At 39.2% G+C, this 11,931-nt stretch overlaps 1 protein-coding gene across 1 annotated transcript; it reads right to left on the reverse strand.

The window, feature by feature from the left end:
- Positions 1–4,493: 4,493 nt before the first annotated feature.
- On the reverse strand, positions 4,494–6,283 carry olig2 (oligodendrocyte lineage transcription factor 2). The gene is made up of 2 exons (XM_015965926.3): positions 6,140–6,283; positions 4,494–5,878 (listed from the first exon to the last, which is right to left on the reverse strand). Exons 1-2 carry the CDS (start codon positions 6,240–6,242, stop codon positions 5,040–5,042), a joined length of 942 nt encoding a protein of 313 aa, XP_015821412.1. The 5' UTR covers positions 6,243–6,283; the 3' UTR covers positions 4,494–5,039.
- Between the last annotated feature and the right edge of the window lie 5,648 nt (positions 6,284–11,931).

Genomic DNA, 11,931 nt, shown 5'->3' on the forward strand with positions numbered 1-11,931 from the left:
GATGTCTTGCCATGCAGCACATGCCCGTCTTGTGACTGTCATGCTCATAGAGCTTCTCACAAGAATTGCATTTCACGTAGCCAATGCTGCTGTTGTTGTCTGTGCTGATTAGCCTACCTTGCTGAATCGTTCCCAAACACGTGATTTAGCAGTTTGTCCCTCCTTTCTTTTAAGAATGTAAACTCCCGAACAAATTTTATCCAAAATATCGTCCTCCATCGTTTTGTTGATGTGGCTGCCTGCCACCTGCTTGGAGCTTTGGCGCACTTCAATGGCGCTACGTCATGGGGTCACAGGTTATCTGTGCGGAGTTTTGTTTTAAAACGTGACCGTGTTTAAATAACTGTCTTAAATATTGGGTTATGCAAAATTAAGCATTGATTAATGTCTTTATCCTCAGTATGTATATATATATATATACAGTATAATAAATATATTTCCTGAACCCGCCCCAAACCGCACCGCACTGAAGTTAAAATGTATTGACCCAAGTCCAACCGTTCACTGCAAATGACAACTAAAGTCATCATTTGCATGTCTTTACTGTGTGGGCGTCGGAACGAGTCCCCGCACCGTGAGAACAAACATCTCAGCTCTAAAGCGATCTTCATCAGCGTACGTCACACGTCACGTCATCAGGAAGCAGAACATCCACGTGTTAGGAGATCATTTTGGGCCGCTGCTGTAAAAATAAATGAGGCGCAAACCGGAAAAGCTTCTGCCGCTCACAGTTCAACAACGGATTACGAAAGAACAAATAAAGCTCGAAACGCGTGGATTCTTCCTGATAAAAAAGGTGAGTCTCTGCTTGGTTTTGGTTGTTTTGGCGTCGACATCATCCTAGCGCGCAACGTACTGTGACTCTTAAAAAAACAGTAAAAATGGTGAGAAACGCTGGCAGCGAAGGCCTTTAGCGATCAGGAAAGGGCTGGCAGTGAATGAGTTAAATAGACTCTGGTTGAGCACTAGGACCAAGCATTTCATTGACTTTTGATGTGCTACTACTAGTTTATCCGTTTAATTATAGATCCACTAGGATAAATACAATAAAGTTTATCTTTCACCAAATACAATATTTACTAAGACATCACAATATAACTATAGACACATTACTTGTGTGTGTGTGTGTGTGTGTGTGTGTGTGTGTGTGTGTGTGTGTGTGTGTGTGTGTGTGTGTGTGTGTGTGTGTGTGTGTGTGTGTGTGTGTGTGTGTGTGTGTGTGCCTGCTCTGTCTTCTCGATCCCCAGTGAGTCGTGGAGGATGGCTGCTTATACTGAGCCAGGATTCTCTGGAGGTTTCTTCCTGTTAAAAGGGAGTTTTCCTCTCCACTGTCGCTGCATGCTTGCTTAGTATGAGGATTGCTGTATAGTCACTGACACTAGTCAGTGACTTGATGCAATTTGCTGGGTTCCTTATATAGGAAACATTATTTCTGATTGGCTTAATGAACTGTGAATTGGAATGTTTATTATGTGAAGTGCCTTGAGACGACTCTTGTCGTGATTTGGCGCTATATAAATAAACTTGAATTGAATTGAATTGAAAACAGCCGCTTGTGCGAAAGACTGTTTCCCGTTAGAACCGTCAATAAGCTCATCTATTGGCTCTGCTGATGATTGCTTTTTACTGACACCAGTTCTGCATTCATGACAGTGCATGAAAGGGCCTCTAGGCTGTAGTTTCATACATGTTTTTGACCCCCCACCCCATCTCCACTCCCACCCCCCACTTCTAAAGTCTAAACTGTGTCCATGTTCTTTAGGAAATATCAACAGTTTAAAGAGGATGAAACAACAAGGAAAGCATTGGCTGCCATTTTTGACTAAAATCATCCTGTGTTGAGAAATGTTCATTTGTATACATTCATACATCTTGTCCCAAACATGAAAGTTTTTGGTCCATTGGAGGAAGCCCACATGGGTACAAAGGGAACATGCTAACTCCACGCAGGATTCCAGCCTGTGGTCTTCTTGCTGCGAGGCAACTGTGCAATCATTGGTGCCACCATGCAGCCCATGGAGTTATTATATTTGAAATCATGTTGAAACTGACAAAATTTATTTATTGTATAATTCACTTATTGCTCCATATTTGAACTATTGTATAGAAATCTGGGGCACAACATACAAAACTTATGCAAATTCTATCTTTATATTGCAAAAAAAAGCAATGAGAATCATTAAGGAGTAATTACAGAGATCCATCTAACCCGTTATTCATGAAAACAAAAATATTAAAATTCTATGACCTAGTGGACTACAATATTTCTAAATGTATGCATAATGCAAACAAAAAAAACTTCCTACAAATTTACTTAGAAGATTTATATAAAGACAGAGTAAATATGAACTGAAAGGACATGAATTATTTACAATACCTAAGCATAGAATAATTATAAAGGAGCGCTGTATATGGAGTTAAAATATGGAATAAGCTAGGTAATGTAATCAAGGATGCAAAAACAATATTTACCTTCAAAAAACTAATTAAAATTAAATACTGGAATCATATACGTGCAAATCAATTATATAAAAAACTAACTAACTAAATAAAGCTATAGAAGACGTGTGTAGGTATGTTCATGTGTGCGTGTATAAATATGTATGTATGTTTGTTTATGTGTATATGTAGTGGATACGTGCGTATATGTATATGTATAAATGAAGTACGTGCGACCATATGGGCATGCGATGCACTTACATGTTATATGTGTGAATAGGTATATGTGCAAAAATTACTTTTTGCTTTTTGAATTATTATTACTATTAATTTTTTCATTCTTCTTTAAAAATTTAACTCAAGTTAGCTAACCAGTCAAGCAATTACTTTGTATAGGCCAATTTATAATTATTATTTCATTATAAAAATGTCATTAAAAAGGGGCAGATAACATAAGTTTTCTTCTTTCTGTTCCCTTTTCATTTTCTTGGTTTGAGAAATCTCATTTTATTTGTTGGTATTGGTGTTTTTCTATTTTAATATTAAATGAAATAAAAAAAATCACCTAAACTGTTAGCACTCAGAAGGTTTTGAATGGTCCTCAGCTACCAGCATGTCAAAGTTTAAATCATCATCTGAAGGGCTGGCTGACTTGTTTGTTTTTGTGTTTGCCAAGCTCCATTAGCTGCCACGACCATCTTGAATTGCGTTTTCACCAAAGGTGGATCACTTACAGAGGAACATGCAATGATCGCCATGGCTTGTGAGATATTTGACTAAAAACCGATTCAAAACATCTATGTCCACCTTTCAAGCCAAATCTGATAAATACATCAGATTCATGCAAAATCTCTAATTTCTAAAGGAAGTAAACTCAACATTGAAGTTATTTGAGTTTCAAGTTTTAAACATGATTATTATAAAAGGATGCTCAGAGGTGTCCAAAAGAAAGGCTGATGATGAAAACTCAAACTGGCTTCATGTTGCCTTAAACATCATGTAGTTTTAACTACATGGAGGAACTGAACAGTCACTTTTCTCTTCATTTAGCATCGATTTAATGTCGTATTTTACACGAACAAATTTTCTTATTCTGACAGAACTGACTTCTTTTTTATTTAAAATAATCTGAGAACAACTTTCTGAGTTGCACATTTAGTTTTCTTCCAAGCTGATCCTCCATTCAGATGATTTCAGAAGACAATATTTTTGCACAAACACCAACTGACCTCCTCCTCCTCTTGCTCTCTCAAATGTCCTACAAAACACTGAAGGACTTTGAATAATTCAGCTGCAGTAATGAGGTGAATAAACAAACGCACACATGAATATTCAGATATTTAGTTCATATCTTTCCGTCTTCAAAAGCTTTTGGAAAATATTGCAACAGGATGCACAATCTGCTGTGCAGCTGCTTGGTTTTCAAAGTCTAACCGGCCTGTTCTCTGGTTTCTGAGAGGAGATGATGGTTCCAGGCAAAGTTTGGGTTCAAATTTTAATGAAAAAAATAATAAGAGAATATAAAAGATGGGAAACATCTTTTATTATGTTGCATTCAAAAGGTTGTTGTTCATCTTTTCAGAATAAAATATTCTGAATAAAATAACAAACTTTCAATTTTCATTGCGTTACTCAAATCATGAATATGTTTATTCTAATATATGGTTTTTGTTTTATTACAACGGTTTTATTTAAATAAAATGAACACGTGGGTGTTTTATTCTTAAAACACAGAAAGTCGAATTGTTTGTATGTAATTGTTCAGTAGTGTAAAAATAATATTTGGTCAACATTTTTGTTGGAATAAATATGAATATTTTTGTGATTAATAAAAAATAACAATGAAAAACAACTAATTTAAGAATAAATGCTATTTTATATACTTTTTGTTATCTGAATTTTTTTTAATTGAATTTACTTTTATAATCTGCAGTGTGAGTTCTCTTTTTAAAACCCACAAAGGAACATATTTCTTTAAAAAATCGTTAAGTTTGTTCTTATATCACGCACGTGCTGCATTAGTTATAAAACAAAAGCAATAAAACACGCTTGGCTCCTTTTTAATTAATCATCTTTATTGTTTCACATTTCAAACCCCAAAATGCAACCAGAAATTCACCAGAAATTTCCGCCAAAATAAGTAAATAAATAACATTTCATTATTTTTTTATTACAAAATAAAGAATTGGTCACCGATGGTGTCGGGCGGAGGAAGAGGGAGACAAAATCATGAAGGACGACAAATGGTATTAGAGCAGGTGCATGATGGGACAGGGAGTCTCTCTGCACACAGACTCTTTAATATATAACATCTGCAGCTATTAAAGACAATAATCCATCTACATATTTACACTCTATATCGTTGCTTTGGGGACCAATGGATGAGAGGGAAAGAACTAAATGACGTGAGGAGTCTGTTGTTTTCTAGGATGCAGCTGAAGTTGGTACAATAAAGATTAATTGTGACACCCTAAGTTGGTGGTAAAACCTGATGTCACAGTAAAGAAAAGCAGTCATTGGTCTGAGCCAGCTCGGATTCTCCTTACAGGATAAATAAAAAGTTTGTACAAAGTCCAGAAAAAGTTCCGTCCAGTTCAGAGTCACTTGGAGTCTCCTGCCAGCCTCGGCATGGTGACGGAGCTCATGCTGGACACATGAGGAGGCGGGACTTGGCACATGCTGCACGGACAGGGCATGCCGGTACCGACGCCCCAGTGCTGGAAACTGCTGCCTAGGGGCCCCGCAGCGGCTCCGGGCGCTTTCAGGAGTCCGTGATGGGGTCTGACGGAAGTGACTGCAGAGATGCCGGGAGCGGACAGGGAGGCGGTGGAAACGGCCGGTGGCGGGAGGAGAGTGTGGTGCACCGCTGGGTGTGATGCGTGGGAAGCCGCCGGGTGCCCCGGAACCGGCCCCGCGTGCGTCATAGTCCCACAAGCTGACGGGTGGAAGCCGCCGTGATGTCCGCTGCTTCCGTAGATCTCACTCACCAGCCGCTTCATCTCCTCCAGAGAGTTGCTCAGCATCAGGATGTAGTTTCTCGCCAACAGCAGAGTCGCGATTTTAGAGAGTTTACGCACCGACGGTCCGTGCGCGTACGGCATCACCTCCCGCAGCCCGTCCATGGCCACGTTCAGGTCGTGCATCCGCTTCCTCTCGCGGCTGTTGATCTTCAGGCGGATCGCCTGGAGCTCGTTTTCCGACAGCAACTTGCGATCTTTCTTGGACGCCATCCGGAGAGCCAGCGCTTCCTCGTCGGCGGCAGAGAGGCCGCGGAGCCCCGGGATGTCTGAGGGGGAGTCGCTCTGTGTGGAGGACACGGCGGCGGAAAAGCCGTGCACGGACTTCTTCAGGGTGGAGATGAAGATGTCGTCCACCTCCGGAGAGGACGGCCTGCTGGACACTCGGCTTGTATCGGAGTCCATGGTCCTGATGCTGCGCGCTGTTCCGAAAAAAATAAATAAAATAAAAATAAATAAATAAAAACATCATAACTCTCAAGTTTAAAATGACGCATCCCAAACTGCAACATACTTCTTATTTTCTACTTTTTTACACTAACTTTAAAAATAAGGACAACTTTACTTTCCCTTTGTTTACTGTTTATTAGAAATTGCGCTCTTTTTTTATAGATGCGCAACAACAGTTTGGATAAATAAAACCCGCATCACTAACATGTTCATAAATAAACAATAAAACCTACCGAGCTGCGTTTCTCCGATAGTGATGGTAGGAAGACCTGCCACGGTGAGAAAATCTGAAAATGTTAATCCACTTGTTACTCCGGATCGCATCTGACAGCCCATTAGGTTTTCCTGCGCGCGGCTGCGAGTTTTTATAGCGGGCTGGGGGTGCACAGAGGCCGGGACACCGGGACAACGCAGGTTCGGTCCGGGCCGCCTCCCTCCGACCAATCAGCGCCCTGCAAGGGTGAGGAGAGGGGGAGGCAGAGGGGTGACGGACGGTTGTTCAGCCTGATTACCAAACACCCTACATTACTTTAGATAAACCAGACGCTGCTGACTTGTTTAGTGAACATCTTTAAAAAACAGCAGGTTGTTCTGGCGGGTTTAGACATTTTTAAAGAAAATCCGCAGTTTTTTTTTAATTGACTGACAACAATTTTCAGGATTAATTTACCTTGTTGATACATTATTTACATTTTAAATAATTTTGTTGCATTTAATAAAATTTCAAAATAAAATAAACTATTTATCATATCCACAACTGTCCTGCAAAAAGTTTAATTCAAACTTACATAATTGTTTTTCATTTTCTAAAAATCCGCACTGCGCCTAAAGCTGAGGGAAGTGTTTGCGGACTTTTGGCCTCTCCCGTTTTCCGTTTGGCCCCGCTGTCGTGCAGCTGCCGTTCAAGTGCATCTTTAACGTTAATTAATGAAGTGTGCAAAACTCGTCTTTAACGGTTATGATCCGTGAGGTTTCAATTAGTCGGTGCGTGCGCGCTCGCAGCGCGGCGCGGCCTGCCTGCTGCCGGCTGCTGGCGGTCAGACTGCGGCCACTGGCTGACAGAAGGCCCGGTGCACTGATTTGGTTTCACACTTCATTGAATCTGACAGCAGCTTTGTCCGCAAATGCGCAAAGTATTGTGCAGTCGGATGCGATCAGCGCTAATTGCCCGACAAGTTAATGTGTGTTCATGAGAGCAGAGCACGGTTTACACGCTGTAAATGTGATCATTGATAGTTTTTTTTTTTTGGCCAAACAAAACTGGTCTCTTAAGAAAATCTGAATAAATACTGATTCTTTTCAAATGTAAAAGAATTTCTTTTAATTTCTGCATGTTTTAACTTGATTAATTTGTTGCCATGGTTACATGCTGCTAACAGGACTGCTGTCAAATAGGTGCAGGTGTCGAACAACCATAAGTTGGTTGGCCCATTGACCATTTGGCCCAAGTGACTCATTAGTCTAAAAACGAGCTTCATGACCTAGTTTTGAGGAAATATTCCTAAAATAATAAATACAATTATGATTTTATTTTGGAAGAGTTTAGATGTGCACTCTAAAATGTACCCTAACTTAACTCAATAAGCTAGGCTAGTCACAATGCATTTGAGTAAATTGAGAGGACATTGTGACTTTTTACGTTAAAAAAATTGTTAAATTTTATATTGATTTCTTTTACAACCTCTGTCAGGTAGACAAACGTTAACATAAATCAGTATTTTTGACAGTATTTGTTTTTACATAACAGGTTGTGCAAATACGTTCATTTAGTTATTTTTACTAGTTATTTTAGTATTAGTATGAAATAAACATCCAATTACAGTGCATCTGTTGATTTTTTTCAGAGTTAGTCTTTGGTCAGGATATGAAGGACTTCCCCATTTTTATCTCTGGATTTACAGAAATGAAAATATATTTAAAATATACTCGACAGAAAAGAAGCTAAATACCACAAAAAAAGACCCAAAAGCTACTGAAAATGTTTGCTAATATTTCCAAAAACAATATTACGTCTGCTTTGCATCCGCATCTGTATTACTTCTTCCTCACACTCAGTTACAAACTGTCAAACGTTGTCTCAAACAAAGTTTAGAAACTCAGAATTTATTCTGATTTCTGATCATTTCCTGTCAGACTGGTCTTCTCCAACCTTATCAGCGGTCAGTCTGCCTCCATCCACCAGTCTGGGTGGCGGTAAGCCCAGACCACTGGTGAATACCTAAAGTGAGGAACAGCATATGTGAGCCATACTTAATCCCACTAATCTTCCTCCAGAATAAAAAGACAGAAAGGGGATAAAAAAACCTGAGAAGAGGAGAAGGGTGTAAAAATGCGAGAGAAGTTTTTTTTTTATGTCTGGAAAGCTGAACAGTTGAGCCAAACGTCCTGAAAGACATGAATAAACATCCTGGCTGTCCCCCTCAGTTCTTTTCTCTGGGAACTCTTGGAACGAAATGAAGCAAAATTCTCGCTTTTGTTTCATTCTGTCGCAAAAACCCGTGAGATGCTGCTTTTTCAGAGCTGCAACTGTTGCTGTGTTTTTGTGAGTGTTGCCTCTCAGGTTCACACGCTGCTCTCCAACTGTACATCTATGTTACTGTAAGTACCACCGAGACAAGCAGAGAGCTTTAACCTTCATTCAGCATCAGAGTTTTACCAGCAACTCTTTCAAAACTGAACCAAAGACTAATCAGACTTGCTGACAGTTCTTTAAAAAATCCAACTCGTCAAAAAGTGTTTCTTTTGCCAGATTTGTAGAATATTTATAACAAATTAGCAGAATAAAACTGGTTTAATTCACTGGTTTTGTCTGTATCACATGGATCGAGCATGCTGTTATAAATTCAGTTCTATATGAAATTTGTAACAGATTTGAAATCAGCCATATATTTACATTCAACTGAATGTAAATTAAAAGGTTTTACTTAAAGTTCTTTTGTTTTTGTTTTTTGTTCACAAAAAAAAACATAAATCTGGAGCGGTCCAACGTGTTCTTGGGGGAGGTAGAACTGGACCTGGTGCAAGAGTTCAAGTACCTTGGAATCACCCTGGATCCGACACTATCCTTTAAAAAAGCATATAAAACATACAGCGAACACAATTAAATTCAATATAAATAACTTTAAACAAATTAGATCTTCAATGACTACAATTTCAGCTACAATATTTTTGCACTCCATGATTTTCTCTCATATAGACTACTGCATCACAACCTGGTCATTCACTGGGGACACTCTTTTAAAACCAATAGAAATATTACTCAAAAAGTCTATAAAAATCTCACCGTTGTAATATTCTGGCAAAGTACATCATGCTTAATTTAAAATTTTTTATTAAGTTCAAAAATAGTTGTTTAATCTACAGCGCACTTAATGGACTAGCTCCACCTCCACTTTCCTCATACATGAAAGGAAGACCAGACGAAGGCTATGGGCCTCCACTAGAGGAGAACTTCAGATCCCCTACAGGAAAACGACGTTCGGACAAATGGTACTGTCCGTCAGAGGGAGTCAATTTTGGACCGATATCCCAGCGAATATCAGAGAGTATCCCACTTATAGCACCTTTAAAAAGCACCTCAAACCACATCTTAAAGGTTCCAAGACATGTTTGCATCTTTAGTTATTTTTATTTTCTCGTTAGTCTATTTTAATGGAATGTTTCTATCTGACTGTTTTTAAATTGTATAGTGTTACTTGTTTTTCTTAGTTATCTTGTTGACGGACTACATATGCAAATTAGCAACTATGCTATAATCTGGCCCAGTTACGATCGATACAATGTATTTGATTGTTTATTAACGTGCATTGTCCTGAATAAATAATTGAATTGGATTGAATTGAAATGTTTTAGAGCAGCAAACAGGAATAACCTGAATAAATACAAATAAAAATGTCAAATGCTAATTTCATGTGTGAATGGTTCCATCAGCATGTGGTCAGCATCACACCATCACACTACCACTACCGTGTTTGACTGCTATATGATGTATTTCTGGAACCACGTGGACCTGTTTTATGGGTTGGGCTTGAATCCAGAAATGAAGATGAGTCCCAGCAAGACAGACTGCTTGTGAAAGAGATGGACAAAATGGATCAGAGATGTTCCAGTAATAGAAGTAAAGAGTGGAGCTCTTAGGGTCTAGGTCCAAAGCAACAGAGAGTGTGGGAAGCGTGTGAAGCAGGTTGGAAGAAGTGGAGAAAAGTGTCAGCAAGAATTATTTTATGGAACCTTTAATCTTTTGACACCTGTCTTAATCTTAAAGTTTGTTCCATGAGGACAAGACAGGAGACAGAAGTGGAAGTTCTGGAGATCAGGATGTTAAAGTTCTCTTTGGGAGTGATGAGCATGGGTAGGATAGGGAATGAGTTCATCAGAGGGATGTTAGATGGTTTAGAGATGAAGAGAGGACAGACTGAGATGGTTAGTATGTAATCATGGACAAGGCCATGATTACAGACATGGAGGGATGCTGAGGTTGGAGCCACCAGGCAGAAGGCTGAGAGGAAGACTAAGAAGGAGATTTACAGATGTGGTGAAAGAGGATCTGAAGCTAGTCGGTGTGAGGGTAGAGGAGGCAGAAGATGGGCCCAAATGAAGACAGATGATTTACAGTGTGTACTGAAAGAATTTAATTTTATTTTACCCCGCACCATCCAGTTCAACAGGTATCTCAGGTCAGTGCCAGTGCTGGTTTCCTCTCTTGTCTATCCTTTAAAGCCTGTGCAACTTTTTTATATTTTAAATCTTTTTCTATAGCCAGTTGTGCTAAAACAACTCTTTACAGGGTTAACAAAAAGTCACTCTGACCCCACCACCCTCTGTGGCCAGAATATCGCACTTGCAACTTTAGAGTGTTGGCCCAGTTCCTGTGGGACTTAGTAAAGTGGAGCTGAAACGGTGGATTCGGAGCCTGTTTCTTGCATGTTTTAGCTCATGAACACAGACGATGTGTTTGATTTAGTGATGAGTCACTCCTGTAGACACTTTGGAAGGCTGGGAGACAATTCAGGTTTTTAATTACGGGGGGGGGGGGGGGGGGGTACTATAAGCGAGTCAAAACTGACTTCAGTCTCAGTCTCATAATTTAGACTTTCTATTTTCTTTTATTTATTTATTTTTTGCTTTCTCAGAGGTCCAAATACTGATGTACTAATAAATATTTATGAGACATGGACAAAAATGCTCACACGTTACTTCTTAAGCTAAGCAGTATTGTGTGTTTTATTGCATAGGATGAGCTCTAAATATGCTTTTATTTTTATTCTTTATTATCAACATTATTTTATTCTTTGTTAGGTTTGAGAAAAGTTTTTACATTACAGTTGACTTTCCCCTCTCTCAAAATGACTGTCCTGAAGATACCTTGGGGGGAAGGCAGCAAGCCTTTTTCCAGGAGTTTACCAGGTTCAATGAAAATATTTGTCTAGATTAAATCATAAAAAAAAAATTTAAACACTGCAGCTTTCACCACAGTCATTTTGGGTTGCAATAATCATAAAAAGTCAGCTAAACCTGATTATTTATGCCCCCTATCCAATTTGGTTTTAAATTGAACACATTTTAAGAAACCAGGAAGAACCAAACAGCTCTACATCCATATGAAAGTATGTAGCTGTAACAAAGAGCTAAACTCACTAAAAAATTGCAGCCCACAATCATACCACGTAAAACAATAAACAACTAAGAATGTGTAAAACTACCTATTAAATCATCTAAAATACTGAGCTAATAGCAGCATCTCACGAGGTGTTAACAGCCATTGCAACAAAAGTTTGTTAAGCACAGTTTTAAAAGTCGTCACACAGGTAGACTGTCTAAGGTCTAACGGCAATCGTGCCCAATTTGGAGCTGCCACTGCAAAAGGGTGTTCTCCCTCATGCTTTGTAGTAGGAACACTCAAAAGCATCTGATCAGCTGACCTGAGCATACGGGAGGGAGTGTAGGGCTGTATCAGATCAGAGAGGTGTGGTGCGGCAAGGCCATTGATGAACAAGTCCTAAAAACGAATTATAAAATAGACTGG

Source organism: Nothobranchius furzeri, chromosome 14, assembly GCF_043380555.1.
Source record: "Nothobranchius furzeri strain GRZ-AD chromosome 14, NfurGRZ-RIMD1, whole genome shotgun sequence".
Taxonomy (NCBI): domain Eukaryota; kingdom Metazoa; phylum Chordata; class Actinopteri; order Cyprinodontiformes; family Nothobranchiidae; genus Nothobranchius; species Nothobranchius furzeri.

Bases quoted from the DNA above. Each gene is read 5' to 3' on its own strand.
- olig2 (XM_015965926.3), bottom strand. From the start codon at position 6,242: ATGGGCTGTCAGATGCGATCCGGAGTAACAAGTGGATTAACATTTTCA. The intron at 5,879-6,139 runs GTAGGTTTTATT...TTTTCGGAACAG, and splicing joins TATCGGAGAAACGCAGCTCG to CGCGCAGCATCAGGACCATG.